Source organism: Henckelia pumila, chromosome 3 (assembly GCF_033568475.1).
Source record: "Henckelia pumila isolate YLH828 chromosome 3, ASM3356847v2, whole genome shotgun sequence".
Taxonomy (NCBI): Eukaryota; Viridiplantae; Streptophyta; class Magnoliopsida; order Lamiales; family Gesneriaceae; genus Henckelia; species Henckelia pumila.
This window is the reverse complement of record NC_133122.1, coordinates 61,537,957-61,556,356: the sequence shown is the minus strand read 5'-3', so window position 1 is coordinate 61,556,356 and position 18,400 is coordinate 61,537,957. Positions and strand designations below refer to the sequence as shown.

At 37.7% G+C, this 18,400-nt stretch overlaps 3 protein-coding genes across 3 annotated transcripts; all 3 read right to left on the bottom strand.

Moving 5' to 3' along the window:
- Positions 1-307: 307 nt before the first annotated feature.
- On the bottom strand, positions 308-1,442 carry LOC140888850 (disease resistance protein PIK6-NP-like). The gene is made up of 2 exons (XM_073296555.1): positions 456-1,442; positions 308-385 (listed from the first exon to the last, which is right to left on the bottom strand). The coding sequence occupies exons 1-2, from the start codon at positions 1,440-1,442 to the stop codon at positions 308-310; spliced, it is 1,065 nt and encodes a 354-aa protein (XP_073152656.1).
- A 43-nt stretch (positions 1,443-1,485) lies between these two features.
- Positions 1,486-2,220, bottom strand: LOC140888849 (disease resistance protein RPM1-like). The gene has a single exon (XM_073296554.1). The coding sequence runs from the start codon at positions 2,218-2,220 to the stop codon at positions 1,486-1,488; it is 735 nt and encodes a 244-aa protein (XP_073152655.1).
- Positions 2,221-14,131: 11,911 nt separating this feature from the next.
- LOC140888848 (uncharacterized) lies at positions 14,132-14,617 on the bottom strand. The gene has a single exon (XM_073296553.1). It carries the CDS (start codon positions 14,615-14,617, stop codon positions 14,132-14,134), a length of 486 nt encoding a protein of 161 aa, XP_073152654.1.
- Positions 14,618-18,400: the final 3,783 nt, after the last annotated feature.

Genomic DNA, 18,400 nt, shown 5'->3' with positions numbered 1-18,400 from the left:
AAAAAAAAGAGTAATAAAATGGAGAGTTATTTGCACCAAATACCCCTGTGAAATATTAAAAATCCACACTTCTCCCCTATGAAATTTTAATAGGCATCTTCAACCCTAAACTTTTAAAAAATTAGCACACTCGCCCCATCAGATGAGTGATTGTTGCGCACGCACCCCTCATGCGACTGGGCAAATATTTTGATATTTTGTTTGCACCAAATGCCCCTGTGAAATATTAAAAATGCATATGAAAGCATACTCAAGACTAGGTATAACAGATTGGGCAAATCTCCCAGGTGTTGTAATGGATCCTCTCTTAATCTGCTCCAGGACAAGTGTAGTTCCGTGAGCCCTTCAAGGGAATACACCCATTGAGGAAACTTCTCCATACGTCCTTTCAGAAAAACTTTACGAAGAAATGGCAAAGGTGAAGAACATAAAGAGTAGTGATCCAAATCCAATACCTCAATGGAATAAATGTATAATGTGCGCAGTTTGGTAAGTTTCCCTAATGAGGAGCAAAGATCCTTTCCGTCTTCTCTTCTCAGCTTTGTAATGCCTAATTTTCGGAGTTGAGTTAGCTTCCCTATTTCCCGCACTATTTTTATGCCATCTGCTTCATCTGCATCTATAAAACAAAGCTTTTGTAAGCATGTCAAGTTGCATCCTATTGCATACGGAGCCTTCAAGCTTCTTGCAATAGAATGAAAAATTTCTGCATCTCCGTATGTGTATACAAGTAGATGCCGAAGCTTGTGAAGTTTCAGAATCTCAATGGGCAATTCGGTCACTTCAGATTCCTTGAGATCTAAGGTCTCTAAGTTTTCAAGATTTCCGATTGATTTTGGAATGAGTTTGATGTTTGTGCTCCTTAAGCTGAGATATTTGAGTTGGAACACTTGAGTTGGGATGCTATCTATTGGAGCTCCTCTTATATCTAAAACTTTCAATAGTCTACAACGACCCCCCAAAACCTTTTGGAACATCATCATTCCAGATTCTGAATCTGCAAAGTACTCCAACCAAAACAAAGAGCGAAGATACTTAAAGTTGCAGCTTTCCTTTGTTGAAGTACTAATTGCCATGCGTCGGATCTTATCAGGACAGCTCCCTTCTTCTCCACAACCTACTGTGAGAAGATTTTGTTCTTTTGATTTTGAAATGATGAAGTTTCGAAGAATGTCGTGGATACGGAACTTTCTTGGCCTTCCATCTTCATATGTATCTGCTACCTGGATTAGACTTCTGTTGAGAAGCTCGTTAAGATATGAATCTGCCACTTCTTCTGGTGTATATCCCTCTTTTGCCTCCACAAAACCTTCTGCTATCCATAGTCGAATTATTTTCCACTTCAAGAGCATTTCATCTTCTGGAAAAATGCTCAAATATAAGAAGCAAGCTTTGAGATGGTAGGGCAGGTCGTAATAGCTAAGAGACAGTACTTTATTCATTGCTTCAACAGCCTCCCCTTGTGATTCAAGACCAATTTTTCGCTCAAACATTTTCCAATCTTCCAAGATTGTTGTTCTTGGTTGCTAAGAGGCCACCAACGACAACAATTGCAAGCGGCAAGCCATCACATCTTCGTAAAATACTTCTTGAGATTTCAGTTAAACATGGAGGACATGAACTACGCGGAAATGCCTTTCTGTAAAACAACTCTTCTGATTTTGCAGGAGCCAAACGATTTAAATGATACAAATGACCATTTGTCTCGCAACAGGCAGCTTTGCCTACTTCTTCCAAGCGTGTGGTGATGATGATGCGTCCACGTACACTCGTTCTTGGAAATGCGAGTCTAATGGATTCCCATGCAACGACTTTCCAAACATCATCAAGGACAATCATGTAAGTTTTATCCTTGAGAAACTTATTAACACACTCTTTCAATTTGAGACCAGTCATTGCTTCCAGATTTTGAGGCGGTGGAACCATGATTTCATTGACAAGATCTTTAATCATTTCTCGCAAAAGATTGTCTTCGTCGAAGTTCTCTGAAAAAGTAATCCACACATGGCTATTGAAATTGGCCTTCACCGATGCATCATCATAGATCTTTTTAACAAGGGTTGTTTTACCCAAACCACCCATGCCTACCACTGAAATGACCTTAAGCCCATCATCACTCTGCATAAGCCACTCTAATAGTTGTTTCTTTGGCTTTTCGATGCCCACCACCTCTGCTTCTTCCAATAGAAGCGCATCACCTCGAGTGTCATATGTTTTCATCGTACACGTTTTTGAATATTGCTCGATCGTTCATTCATTTCATCGTACACGTTTTTGAATCTCTCGCGACTCTTGGAAACATTTTCCAGTCTCAACTTGATATTTTGGAATTCAGAAGCAATTCGATGGTGGGATCTCAAATTTTTCACCGAGGCATACATCTTTTTGATGTACCAATTGAACCTACTCGTGTCACGACGTTGATAGGGAAATCGGAGCATGTACATTGCAAGAACATCTTCAGTGTCGAAAGTGATTTCACGCACTGTCTTGACCCATTCTTTGAGTAGCTCATCGCCTTCTTCTTTAGCATCAGCAGCCCGAAGGAACGCCTTCATGAGTCCCAATTCATCTCGAATACGGACGGCATTTTTCCCAATCCCTGTAAGCAATTTTCGCTCCTCTCGGAGCAACACTGTAAGCTGATCGAAGAGAAAAGATACTGCAATCTCTGCCATTTTTTGCTTCTTCAGTCAAGTCCTTGCACCTAGGACGGAATGATCCAGCTGGTGGTTGTGCTGTAAAATACAAAAGATTATAAGGAAATATTCTCAAATATCTATTCTAGAACTAGAAATTCAGTTTTAAAAAAGATGCGACCTTTACGTCCAAGATGCGTGCTCTCTGGCCCAAAAAATTTGATTCATTTTCCAAGGTTACGAATACGATTTTTAAATTGAATGATAACAAAAGACAAACCCATATTAATTGATTTAACTAATGTTTGGTTGGATTTTTAACAATTACGCTCAATTCATTCGCCTAAAGACAAACCCATATTAATTGGAGGAAAATAAACCTACCTTATTCCCTTTGTACTACCTATCAATTATGTAATCACACCCGTTGTTTCTCATTCTGCCTTTTCTCTACACCCCAAACAAAAAAAAAAAAAAAAACCAACATATTTCTCCTCCATTTAAAAAAGAGTAATGCTAGATGTATACCTCGCTGTACACCCTGGTTTACATCCTTCCTTATTAATTATAAAACTTTCCTTGATCAACTAGATATTTATTTCTTATCATGGGTATTTTGTAATTAACGAGGAAAATTAGAAAAATTTTAAGTAAGGATGTAAACCAAGGTGTACACCACAAGGTGTACATCTAGCATTTTTTTTTAAAAATATAATATTAATATAGTTCAAGGTCAGTTTTTTCCAAAAATAAAAATATTTTTTATTTATCACACTATCAAAAATCATATCAAACACAATATTATTTTATCACTTTATATTACATTTCTATATCAATCATTTTTTTTTATCATTTATATACTAATTGTTTAATAATCTTCTCTTTTTTTTTTATCATTTGAAAAAATATATATTGAAATGAAACACAAAAAATATACTGAACTAGAAAACTTACCTGGATTATCTGATGTCCATTTAATTTTTCAGCCAAAAAGAGGATTCATGATCAAAGTACACACACAGATCTGGTGCTTGCTGATCATTTGGAGAAAGAACAATAAATTAAATATTATTCTTATATTAAAAAATAATTTATACATGCGCATACATACATAAGTTGAAGAAGCACATTTATGAGATAGCCTATGGAGTAATTGATCGGAGACTCGCAGCACTACTGAATTGCAATTTTTTATTTCATCCACATAAAAAAAGAAGAACAAAAAAATTCGCAATTATTGTTGCAAGCTGTATTTGTTGAATTATTGATGTACCCTTTACAAACAGTCTGGATTGTGACTTAGGGTTTCTCCAACCCAACACCAAATTGGTGTAAAACGCCAATTTGGTGTTGGGTTCATTCCTCCAACCCAGCGCTATACTTAGCGCTATGTTGGAGGAATGCTACAGTGTTGCACCAAATTTGGTGCAACACTGTAGCAATAGCGTAGGATTTTTTTTTTCTTTTTTTTTAATTTTTTCCTTTTTTTTGTAATTGTATACGTTTGTTTTTTTAAAAAAATCTTTTTTCTTTTAAATTTTCATATCTTTAAATTTAATATATTTCTTTTATTTTTTAATTTTAGGATATTTTGATTTAAAATTTTAATAATTAGATTATATTTTCAATAAATGTATAATTTTTTTAAAATTTTTTATAGATAATTACATCACTTGTTTATTCTTTTATAATATTATATTAATTAATAACATAATAATAAATTTATAAATTATTGTTTTTATAAATATTTTATGGAATAAATTAGTTAAAAACTTTATTTATGTAATAAATAACTAAATTTATGTTTTTAATTATAAAAAAATAATATTTTAATATAAATATTAATTAAAATTTTACATAGAAAAAATTATGATACATTTTAAATAAACAGTTTTTTTAAAAAAGACTGAAATTATAAAGGCGTCCTACTACGTTTAGTAGGACGCGCATATTAAAAAAAATAAATTAGATTTTTTATGTAGAAATTATTATTTAGATATTAATGATATTTAATTATTATGTTAAAAATATTTGGTGGAATAAATTAGTTGTTGTAAATAAAATAATAGAAAATATTTCGAGAATATTCTTTTTAGTGTAGAGTTTAGAGTGAATGGGTTGGAGATGGTTTTTGTATTTGGTGTAGGAATTACACTATCTTGAAGTTAGTGTTACACCAAGATAGCGTAATGGGTTGGAGATGGCCTTATCAGAGAACGACCAAAGCCCAACCAGTCAACCACTCAAATTATTTATTTATTTTTTTGTGACTTATCAATTAACGACCCCAACTACTCAAATTATTTTATTTTATTTTTTTTACTTAGAAACTCACCGTCGCTAATGTTTTTGTGTGTACGTAAACCTCGAATTAACGCAATAACTTATAAACATAGAATTCACCAATTACATCAATTTGGACACTCCAAGTGATGCTCAAATTAATTTATTGCATGTGTATTATACGTACGGAACAAAAGTTTAATCTTTGATTGTAATTTTTTTTTTTTTTTACAATCTTTGATTATATTTTTATGTATATATAAATTTTAAAATTGTGATCCCAAATTTTAGAGTAGTTATTATTCGTACATGATGAGAAGGGTTCAGTTCATACTAGTATAAGATAGTTCCTTAATATTGAATCCAACAACAAAAAATTGATTTAGACGCGTGAAATTCATATAAATATATGGGCACACTCAAATTAAAATTGAATCATTAGATTTAATATATAGATATTACCCTTACTAACATCTCATCAACTGATGAGAAGATCATGAATGAAAAATGACCAAAGATAATTTTTAAAAGAAAAACAAAAAACTGAGCAAGATTATATTTCCGAGTGGAAAAACTAGCTTTTCATTCGAATAAGATTTATTGAAAATATTCCAATTTATTTCCGCCACTAACAATCATCCGATCGCGATTATTATTTCATGTTAAAGTAAAAATAGCAAGAAATTCATTTAATGGTCGCCAGCAGCCCAGCAGGCCAGCTGTTTATGAATTATTGGATAGGGACTTGTCAATAAGACCAGAATCACTTTTTTTTTTATATTTAATTTTAAAAAAAATTAATTACAAAAATAAGTTGAGTATTCCAGCATCCGCTTATATGTGCAGCGGACTCTGTCATCTATTTATTAATAATTAATAATATATATCAAAGATATTAATTTTTACTGAATGTATGTACTGATTCGACACACACACATATTTATATCTATGACATCGTCTCACGGAAGATCTATTTATTAATAATACATGATATATATATATATAACCTGATTGATCTATTTATTAATAATACATGATATATATATATATATATATAACCTGATTGAATGTTCAAATTCAAATTTGCATTAAATTTTTATCTTATATATATATATATATATAACCTGATTGAATGTTCAAATTCAAATTTGCATTAAATTTTTATCTGAAAATATGTGTTATTATCCCTGATCCACAAAAATTTTTATGCATTTTGGCTCACTTGTCTTTTTCACGAGTAAATATGGTGGATAACAAAACCCAAAGAGCAGCTGTAGAGTTTAGTCACTTTCTTTCGGAAATGGCTGATCAAACTTTTTTTTATTTTTTTTCGGTAAAGCTTGCAAATTAATTACAAATTATTCTTTTTATTTTAATCTAAATTTTTGAAAATTTAATCCATTATGTTAGTCCTAAAAATAATATGAACATTAAATTATGTGTTAAAAAACAATTTATATCGCATCACGAGCAAAAAATATTAGTAATATATAATTTATTATTTTTTGTTATAAATATATTATTATTATAGATGATTATATTATTAAAGATATGTAATCAAGATAAATATGTCAAGATAATATTAGTAAAAATCTGTATCTTTTAATCTTTCTTTATAAATAGGGATAATTGAGTTCAATGAAAATTGCACCTGAATATTGACTCATATGAATTCTCTCTCATCTCATAAATTCTATCTATTCATCTCTCTATTTTTATGTTTATGATGATTTATAACACGTTATCAGCACGATGTTGTAACCAACTGAGAACGAAAATAATTCTCGTTTTATTGATGCTATTGGAATAGCACAATGTCTTGTCAATACTCAATTTTATGAGAGATATATTCATTGGTGCTCTAGAAGTTGCACAATGATAATGATTGATATATTGGTGCCCATGAAATATCATGAATATGTTGTGGCTCTACAATAGCACAACATGATTTTATATTGAGAATTTGAAGAAATTCATGATCATGATATAATATATTGAGAATTTTGAGAGATTCATAATTACGATTTTGATATATCGAAAGATATTCATGATTATGATATAATATATTGAGAATTTGAATAGATTCATGATAAAGATATGATATATGATTCCGTATATCAAGAAACTGAAGAAATCATAATTGATATATGATATGATATCCAAAATCTATAAATATCATTGAAGAAATAGATCTCATGTCAAAGTGTATCAATATTGAAATATTGATAAAAAGATGCAAGATTTGATAATATTCTTGAAGAATATTAATATAAGATCCAATATTTAACAATATTCTTAAATAATATTGATTTAAAGTGTCTTTGGTTGAATGATTTTTTGAGGATTTTATAAATAAAGAAATTAATCGAAATTTCTTAAAGAATATCGATGTGTGATCTAAAATTATCAATATTCATAAGAAAAAAGTTATTAAAGATATATGTGAGATATATATAAAAAGATATTGACTTGATATCGATTCAAATCATATATTCGTTTTTAATGCTCTAGAAGAAGCATGATCTATTATTTGTCACTATTTTTATGAATAGCGACGTAATGTTCAATGATAAACAGCATAGACTATTGATTGAAAATTATGAATGTGCGGTAGTAAGATCGCAACACTATCAATCGAAAAAGAAAAATAAGGATATATTGGGTTGTTAAATCTTTATGCCATAAATTTTGATTATGGATTTTAAATTCCTCAATTTTGATTGTTGTGAGACCTCGTTTCTAATCATCTAATCAAGAGTAAAACAAACAATCAACGACAGAGAGCCATGACCAAGAGAGGAAAATTTAAAATTTTTTGAAAGAGCATGCACGGACTCCGTGCACACATCCGTGCTCGGGTCCGTGCATTAACTTGTAGCCATAAAAATGGACACTACAGGGTACACGGACCCCGTGCATACCTCCGTGCCCAGGTCCGTGTACTCACGCACGTAAAAATCCAACTCTGTAAAAAATGCACGGACTCCGTGCGTAAGGCCCGAGATTAATTAAATTAATTCAAACTTATTTAATTTTAATCCGAGTATATTTAATTTGGAAATATTTAGAGTTTTGATTTAAATTCTAATATTCTTAAATTATTTAGAATTGAAATTGAATTAAAAAGAGGGCCGAGAACTGAATTGCAATTTCTAAAGTTTTTAGGGGTTCAATTGCAATTATATTAAAAGTTATCCGATTGCATATGTATTGTTCAGCATGGAAACGTGTTATATAGATATGCAATTCAGAAAAGTGAAGAAGAAGTCGAGAACCCTTCTAGTTTCTTTCATTTCCGATTTTCGATTTGTCGTATCTTTTGTTCCGATTGTCCGATTTCGATACCGTAAATTGTTCTGGAATCCTTAAGACGAGGGTTTCGATCTCGTATAAGTTTTATGCTGTGTTATATGAATTTTGAAATCAGTTGTTGGGCAGAGATTGGATTTTCATGATATGATCATGTTCTTGAGTTTGTTTCTGATTCTATATCGAAACCGGTTTGATGAGTTTATATTCTTGTGTCCAAGCATGATTTCCAGCTTATGATTGTTGGTTATAACTGCTGATAAGATAATTTGGATACTGATTTGTTGAGGATAGATGCACGCATGATTGATATTGGAAATAGAATTGATTTCGATATCAGATCGGTTACCGATTTTCAATTGCTACGCCGTTTAATCGAGTTTTGGAACTGTTTTGATAGCCGATATCTTAGCTGAAGCCTTTATCTTGATGATGTAAATGTTATAACATTTTTATTCTTCAGTTCCAATTGAGTTTGAAAGGCCAACGACTCGAGACATCGACTTTGAACCGAAGAAGTTAGCTTGAGGTTTGAATTGCGATTGATTGACGATTTTTTGACGGTTTTGATTCGTTTCTGAAAGGATAGATTGAATTGAAGTTTGATATATATCTTTTGATTGTATCTTTCAGATTTGAAGAGTCAGAATCGAGAATTACGAAGGTATAATGACGACATCATGAGTCAGGGATTTGAAACTCGAGAATGACGCTTCTTGAGTTGTCCCGCCAAAATCACATACTTGTTTACTATTTCGATTTGATTTTGATGTTGTCGATCCATCTCAGGTAGTGGATCTTTATTTGATTATGATATGATGTGAAATTGAATTGATTCTATGCCGAGGTCGGAGGAGGACCTTATTTTCGAGCCCGGAATGGCTACGATAGATGGATATCCATATCAATTAGATCGGTTACGAATCTTGATGGCAACGAAGTTATATGGATCAATTCTTATTTGAAGCGTTAATTTCTCTATTCTTGAGTCGATATGTTTAGAGTTAATTGATATGAATTATTTAACGATTTCGATATGTTGGTTATACTGAGATTGAAATCTCACCGGAGTTTATCCAGCTGTTGTCTTGTTTTGTATGCGTGCATGAAAACAGATGGGGCAGGAGCTGGTCAACGACGTTATTGACAGCTGGGAGAGAGTCTAGCACGTAAGGACTCGGGTTGTAGATGAAGTCTTGAAATCTAGAAGCATCAAACTTTAGAACTTGTTGGTTTTGAAGGACATGTATAACACTTTGGAGAGTTTTGTAGATTGTTGTTTTCCTAGTGATTTGTTTGATATAACAAATGCATGTATAGATGCTTGAAACATTGATACATGTATATGTGCATGTTTAGGAACTTATAAACTATGTCTTGGATTGATTCTGAGCATTTGAGAACAGTGTTGACGACTTTACGAGCTGAGAAACTATATGCTAAACTGTCGAAATTCGAGTTTTGGCTGAAACAGGTTGTATTTCTTGGAAATATCATATCAGGAGATGGTATTTCTGTTGATCCAAGTAAAGTCAAGGCAGTGATCAGTTGGTCGAGACCAACATCTGTTCCTGAGATTCGGAGTTTTATGGGATTGGCTGGGTATTATCGTCGGTTTATCAAAGATTTTTCCAGTATTGCAAAGCCGATTACTCAGTTGACTCAGAAGAATGCTCCTTTTGTCTGGTCTGAAGCTTGTGAATCCAGTTTTCTTGAGTTGAAGAAGCGACTGACCAGTGCACCAGTCCTGACGATTCCTTCAGGTATTGGTGGTTTCACTGTTTATTGTGATGCATCTCATCGAGGTTTAGGTTGTGTTTTAATGCAGCGAGGGCATGTGATTGCTTATGCCTCGAGACAGTTGAAGCCTCATGAGACCAGATACCCGATACATGATCTTGAACTGGCCGCTATCGTATTTGCTTTGAAGATTTGGCGACATTATCTGTACGGTGAGCAGTTTGAAATTTATTCTGATCATAAGAGTCTGAAATATCTGTTTTCACAGTCAGAATTAAATATGAGACAGCAACGATGGCTTGATTTGCTTAAAGATTTTGATTGTGAGATTAAGTACTATCCAGGGAAATCGAACGCAGCAGCCGATGCATTGAGTCGAAAGGTATGTTCCTTGTCCTTATCGACGATTGGTGTATCAAACTTGATTGAAGACTGTTGTTTTTCTGGATTAGTATTTGATACGAATTATCAGCCTTTGCGACTTTATCAAATTCAAGTTGAACCAGCATTATTATTGCGAATTAGAGATGCTCAGAAGCTTGATCAGAATGTGCAGAACTCGATTGAGAAAGTCAGATCAGGGCATGTATCTGAATACCGGGTTAGAGATGATCTTCTTTATGTTCACAATCGTCTTGTAGTGCCTGATATTTCTGATGTACGACAACAACTACTGAAAGAGGCGCATTGTAGTCGTTATAGCATTCATCCTGGTGGTAGAAAAATGTATAATGATCTGAAAGCTCATTATTGGTGGAAACAAATGAAGACAGATATCATTGATTTTGTATCTCGATGTCTTAATTGCCAACAGGTGAAAGTTGAACGAAAGAAACCGTCTGGTTTGTTACAGAGTTTATCAGTGCCTGAATGCAAATGGGATCATATTTCCATGGATTTTGTGACGAGATTACCTCGATCTTCTAGAGGTTACGATGCTATCTGGGTTATTATCGATAGATTGACGAAATCAGCGTGTTTTATTCCTTATCGTATGACATACAGACACGACCAGATGGCAGAAATTTATGTCCGTGAAGTTGTCAGATTACATGGAGTGCCGAAATCTATTGTATCAGATCGTGATCCTCGATTTACATCACACTTCTGGCACAGTTTACAGAATGCTTTAGGTACTCAGCTACACTTGAGCACTGCGTATCATCCACAAACAGATGGACAGTCTGAGCGTACCATTCAGATCTTGGAAGATATGTTGAGAGCTGTAGTGCTTGATTTTGGCACTAGTTGGCAAGAATCACTAGCACTTTGTGAATTCTCGTACAACAACAGTTATCAATCGAGTATTGAAATGGCTCCGTTTGAAGCTCTGTATGGTAGAAGGTGTCGATCTCCTTTGTACTGGGATGATATCTCTGAAGTACCTGATATTGGTCCTGACATGATTAGAGATATGACTGAGCAAGTGAAGCTTATTCAAACCAGAATGAAGACAGCTCAAGACAGACAAGCGAAGTGAAACGACCCTAACTCTATAATAAATAAATATGCGGAAAATTTTTTTTTTATACTTACTAAATATAATATGTACATATATGCCCATACATATATGCACCGAATAAAGGTATTTAAAATGAATAACCAATTAAATACTTAAATAAAAATGCATTCTTAAAAATATAATAAATATCTGAGTCAAACATTAATTAAAAATATACTGCATAAATAAATAAAAGTTTGCATGCACTGAAAATATTAAATAAATATTCTAGAGCAACTGAAAATAATAAAAATGTATCATTCTGACAAAAACAATATCATGCATAGCGACTCAGAATATTTCACGGTCACGGGGCCACTGCATGCATGCTCATACGTCCTCGCCTCCGGTGGGTACAACGTCATCCTCAACGTACTCACCTGCACCATACCAGTGTAGTGAGCCTAGAGGCCCAACATGCTAACATAACAAGGGTTTAAAATAATTTAAACCAATTTAATACTAATACATACATATACATGAATGAGCATGCTTAAAATTTCATAACATACTTAACTTAAATAAACATACATAACTTAATACATAACATTATTGAGCAATTCATTTTCTAACATCGCATGGTTGTATCCGTAGTGTAACCTTAAATCATACATTAAATACTGATCAGCGTGGAAACCTACGTACGTGGCCGGTGACGAATCACCTCATTAAATTGGCAGTAAACTGCCCTTCAATCATATGGGGACGAATCCCCCTTAAATTGTCACACTACTTCAACTTCCAACATAAAATATTTTATTGCTCAATTTAACATTAAATCATGCATAAAATAATATTTCATGAATGCATGTACTTGAATAAAATATGTGTCCATCATATATATTTAATTTAATTTCTTACTAACGTATAAATATTAAAATAACTTAAATGCATAAAAATAATTAAATATATATTCAGGACACATGCAAATTTTCTCAGGGATGGTCCTGGACTGCTGGCCCTACACACAAGCCCATTAACTTAAATCTGGCCCATTAACATACTTAAGCCCATTATTTCAAACCTTAAGCCCAAATAATTATTCTAAGCCCAATTAAATTAATAAAGCCCATTAAAAATTTTACCAAGCCCAATAACACTTACACTGGCCCAATGGGCCCAAAAACTCATAGACTAGCCCAATAATTTTTATGAGCTCAAAAGCTCACAAAATTAATGGACTAACTTAATTAAAATTTTAAAAGTCCAAATAAAATTATTTGGGAGTCCAAATAATTTTATTTCAATTTATTAGTCTCAAAAACACATAATTTTGTAAAATACTTAAAAAAATAAAATACTCGAGCCCGGCCCACCAAACTCGGACCCGAACTCACTAACCCGACCCACTACCTAGCCGACCCGACCCGGACCACCCAGACCCGACCCGGACCCCTAGACTAGCCCAACCCGATCCCCCCTCTCCCACAGCCTCTCGGCCGTGAGCAGCAGGCCCTCTTGGCCTGCTGCCGGCCGGCTCCGGCCGCCCCTGGTCGGAGCGCCGCCGCCCGGACGTAGCCCACGTCCGGGCGGACCTAACCCATGCCTAGCCCCAGCCCCATGCACGACTGCACGACGAACCCGAAGCCTCTGAACCCGTAACCCTTACCTGCGTCAACCCTAGCCGCCGACTGCACTAGCTCAAAACTTGGGCTCGTTTGGCTCGAACCACTCGAGCCACTCGAGCCCAAACCACCCTACCTCAACCTAGGAATCCCTGACCAGCACCCTAGCCGTCCGTAACCATGAAAACATGTGTATGTCCATGAACGAAAACAAAACAAGGCGCCATGAATGTGCAACCGAGAGGAAACCATATTTTCTGTAATTTCTTAAAGAATTTAGTACATACACCATACGCCTACAATAATTACTGAGATGGTACGAAAATTCAAGAAAGAAATCATGCCTTTCACCGTAGACGACGAGAAACGCGAGCGTGAGACGGTTCCGGGACGACGGGACGCAAATACGGGACGCTTGGAGCTTCACGATCCTTGGCTATGGCTTCCTGGGTTTGCTGGGGTCGAGAGGATGAAGAAAGTGAGTGGGGGTGACGGCTGAAGTTTGAGAGTGACGTGAGGTTTGGGTGGGGTTGGGTAGATTTAGGTTTCAATAATTAAGGAAATAGGTTTTTAAGTTAATAAATAGAATAATATAAAATTTAAACATTCTAATAAAAATTAAATCAGAAACTTTAAATTAAAATTTATAAAATCCCGAAATTAAGAATTAGGGGAATTTTAAAGATAATTAAAAATCATTATTTTGGCTAATTTTGGATAAAAATGACCCCTAAAATTAAATAAAATTAAATACTTAAAATTTTGAGATAATAAAACTTAAAATAATATTTTAAGGCTCTAAAAAGGCTCATAAAATAATTTGGGTGGAAAGTTGTCATCTCGTCCGTCCACGGTCCCGTCTACGCGATTAAATAATAAAAATACCAAAAATCATAAAAATCACTATTTATGGGTTAAATGCTTAAAAAATAAATTAAATCATGCATAAATAATTCACATAATTATTTAACCCATAAATCATAAATTTAAATAATTAAAAATCCTAATTATGCAGGCGGATTTACGAAATTAAAATACCGGGTGTTACAATTCTCCCCCCCTTAAATTGAATTTCGTCCTCGAAATTAAAGTACTTACCCGAACATCTCCGGGTAGCGAGTCCTCATATCCTCCTCGGTCTCCCAAGTAGCTTCCTCCTCCGAGTGATTCAGCCACTGGACTCTGACCATCGGTATGACCCGCGTCCTAAGCCTCCGCTCCTCTCTAGCCAAGATCCGCACTGGTCTCTCCTCATACACCAGATCTGGTGGCAACTGTAAGGGCTCAAAATCCAACACATGCGACGGATTGGAGACATATCTCCGAAGCATGGATACATGGAAAACGTTGTGCACTGCCGCTAGCCCTGGAGGTAGAGCTAAACGGTAGGCCAACGTGCCAACTCGCTCCAAGATCTCAAATGGCCCTATGTATCTCGGATTAAGCTTGCCTCTCCGCCCAAAACGCGCTACTCCCTTCATAGGTGACACCTTCAGGAATACGTGATCACCTACCGCGAACTCCAAATCGCGTCGTCTGGCATCTGCATAACTCTTCTGCCGACTCTGCGCAGTCCTCATCCTGTCTCGAATCTGCGTCACAATGTCAGCTGTCTGCTGCACAATCTCCGGACCCAACAAAATCCTCTCTCCAACCTCATCCCAATGCACCGGAGATCTGCATCTCCTCCCATAGAGTGCTGCATATGGAGCCATACCTATAGACGACTGAAAGCTGTTGTTATAGGTAAACTCCACTAATGGCAGTCTAGTCTCCCAAGATCCTCGAAAATCGATGACACAAGCTCTCAAAAGATCTTCGAGAACCTGGATCACTCTCTCGGACTGCCCATCTGTCTGGGGATGAAAAGCTGTACTGAACAAGAGTCTAGTCCCCAAAGCTGTGTGCAGACTCTTCCAAAACGCTGAGGTGAACCTCGGATCTCTGTCTGACACGATAGACACTGGTATGCCATGCAGTCTAACAATCTCTCTGATGTAAAGCTCTGCATACTGTGTCAAGGTGTAAGTAGTCCTTACCGGCAAGAAATGAGCTGACTTGGTGAGTCTATCCACAATCACCCAAATCGCTGTGCACCCTCTAGTACTCCTCGGTAAGCCAACTACAAAGTCCATCGTAATGTTCTCCCACTTCCATTCCGGAATGGGGAGAGGTCTAAGAAGTCCTGCTGGACGCTGATGCTCTGCCTTGACTTGCTGACAAGTCAAGCACTCTGACACCACTCTCCCGATGTCACTCTTCATCCCGGGCCACCAATACAATAGCTGCAAGTCCTTGTACATCTTCGTACTTCCGGGGTGAATGGAGTACGGAGATGCGTGAGCCTCTGTCAAAATCTCAGCTCGCAACTGATCGACGTTCGGTACCCACATCCTACCACGGTACTGAACGATGCCATCCTCCACTGTATACAAGAGATTTCCTCTAGCCTCATCTCTCTGTCTCCATCGCTGTAACTCCTCATCAGTGGTCTGCCCCTCTCTAATCCGATCTCGTAGAACTGGTTGCACCGTCAACACTGACAAGCTCGGTGCATGGCCACTCGGATAGCACTCCAAATCAAATCTCTGAATCTCGGTCTGTAGTGGTAACTGCACAGTCAAACATGATACCACTGACGACTTCCGACTCAAAGCATCTGCCACCACATTAGCCTTACCCGGATGGTAGCTAATGTCACAGTCATAGTCCTTCACCAACTCCAACCATCTGCGTTGTCTCATGTTTAACTCCTTCTGGGTGAAGAAGTACTTGAGGCTCTTGTGGTCTGTGAAAATCTTGCACTTCTCGCCATACAGATAGTGCCTCCAGATTTTCAAAGCGAAGACCACTGCTGCCAACTCCAAGTCATGCGTCGGGTAGTTCTGCTCATGAATCTTCAACTGTCTCGACGCATACGCAATAACCTTACCACACTGCATAAGCACTGCGCCTAAACCAAGTTTAGACGCGTCGGTGTAAACCACTAACTCCTCGTGTGGTACTGTCATCGCTAACACTGGTGCTGTAGTGAGTGCTTCCTTCAGCTGATCGAAGCTCCTCTGACAGTCTGAACTCCATATAAACTTCGCATTCTTCTTGGTCAAGGAAGTCAAGGGTACTGCAATAGAGGAAAAACCCTTGATGAACTTCCTGTAGTATCCGGCCAAACCCAAGAAACTGCGAATCTCTGAAGCATTCTTCGGAATGCCCCAATTCTGCACTGCCTCCACCTTAGACTGATCGACTGCAACTCCATCCCTCGAAATAATGTGGCCAAGAAATGCCACCTGCTCAAGCCAAAACTCGCACTTGCTGAACTTGGCATACAACCGATGCTCCCTCAAAGTCTGCAATGCGGTCTGAAGGTGCTGTCTATGCTCCTCGATGCTCCTAGAATAGATCAAAATATCATCAATAAAGACTATGATGAACTGATCCAGATATGGCTGAAAGACTCGGTTCATGAGATCCATGAAAACCGCTGGAGCATTGGTCAACCCAAATGGCATCACCAAGAACTCGTAATGCCCATATCGTGTCCGGAAAGCAGTCTTGGACACATCTGCATCCCTAACACGCAACTGATGGTAACCAGATCGCAGATCGATCTTGGAGAACACTGAAGCTCCCTGCAACTGGTCAAACAAGTCCTCTATCCTCGGCAGTGGATACTTGTTCTTCACTGTGACTCTGTTAAGCTCTCGGTAATCGATGCACAGTCTCATACTGCCATCCTTCTTCTTCACAAACAACACCGGAGCTCCCCAAGGAGAAAAGCTAGGTCGAACGAAGCCTTTCTCTAACAACTCCTGTATCTGCTCCTTCAACTCTTTCATCTCGGTAGGAGCAAGCCTGTACGGTGCCTTAGAGATAGGCACGGTGTCTGGCACTAAGTCAATACTGAACTCCACCTCTCTCACTGGTGGAATTCCGGCAACATCCTCCGGAAAGACATCCGGAAAGTCACGAACCACCTCTAACTCTGATAATGATCTGCTAGATGGTTCTGAAGTCGTGACAATACTCGCTAGAAACCCCTGGCAACCCCGTCCCAACAACTTCCTCGCCTGAATATAGGATATCACCTGAGGAATATCACTGCTCTGAGATGCATGAAAAGTGAACGGGTCGCCCCCTGTAGGTCTCACTGACACTGATCTCCGACGAAAATCAATCGAAGCTCCATTGACTGTCAACCAGTCCATACCCAAAATAAGATCAAAACCACTCAAAGGCAAGACTACTACATCTGCTCGAATGGAGTGTCCCTGCAGCTCTAACTCCAGTCCTCGAATAACTTTCGAGGTAGACATAACCTGCCCTGACGGCATAGTAACATCATACCCACTGTCACTACTCTCAGGTGTGATGCCTACCCGCCGGATAAACTCCAGGGAGATAAACGAATGCGTAGCCCCTGAATCTAGCAACGCAAACGTGGAGTTGCCTCCAACTAGAATTCTCCCGGTGATCAAGGAGGTGTCTGGGTCGACCTCCTCAGCCTGCATCACGAACACCCTACCAGCGGTGTTCTTCTTCCTGGGGCAGTTAGCAATCTGATGCCCCGGCTCTCTGCAGTGGAAGCAAACTCCTGCTCCCAATAGGCAAGGTCCCGAATGCATCTTCTGGCACTTCAAGCAAGTGGGATAAGCTATGGCATTAGGGGCCCCGCCCCTCTGCTGCTGCTGCGGCCTCTGCTGCTGTGGCCTCTGCTGCTGATTCGGGCCCTTAGCCGGCCCTGTATACTGCTTCTTCGCAGGTGGCTGCGAAGATGGTCGCTGATACCCTGTCTGAACAAACTGCCTCTTACCCTGCTGCTGCTCTCTCTGGATCGCTCTCCGACCCTCCTCCGAACGCAAAGCCCTGCTGACTGCAGACTCATATGTAAACACGTCTGCCATGCGCACGTCATGCCTGATCTCAGCCTTCAGGCCCTCAACAAACTGCCGCATCTTCTCCTGCGGACTATCAGCAATCATGGGCACAAAACGACAGCCCCTCTCAAACTGGCTTATGTACTCCACCACAGATCGGTCCCCCTGCCGGAGACTCATGAACTCTCGGATCATGCGACTGCGCACATCCTCAGTGAAATATTTGGCGTAGAAGATACGCCTGAACTCAGCCCATGTCAGAGTAGGTAGATAGACTCCTCGTACTGCTCCCTCCCACCATGAGGCTGCATCGCCTCGCATCATGTATGTAGCACAGCTCACCCTGTCGGCGTCTGTGATACCCATATAGTCAAAGATGGACTCAAGTGAGCGAATCCATCCCTCAGCCACCAACGGATCGGTGGTCCCCAAAAACTCCTTAGGCCCCTTCTTCTGGAACCTCTCCGCGACGTCCTCCTCGTGGGA

Excerpts from the sequence above, each read along its gene's own strand:
- LOC140888848 (XM_073296553.1), bottom strand. The coding sequence starts at position 14,617 with ATGAGGACTGCGCAGAGTCGGCAGAAGAGTTATGCAGATGCCAGACGA.
- LOC140888850 (XM_073296555.1), bottom strand. The coding sequence starts at position 1,442 with ATGAATAAAGTACTGTCTCTTAGCTATTACGACCTGCCCTACCATCTC. Across the intron at positions 386-455 it reads TATACATTTATTCCATTGAG|GACGTATGGAGAAGTTTCCT; the intron begins GTATTGGATTTG and ends TTTTTCTGAAAG.
- LOC140888849 (XM_073296554.1), bottom strand. The coding sequence starts at position 2,220 with ATGAAAACATATGACACTCGAGGTGATGCGCTTCTATTGGAAGAAGCA.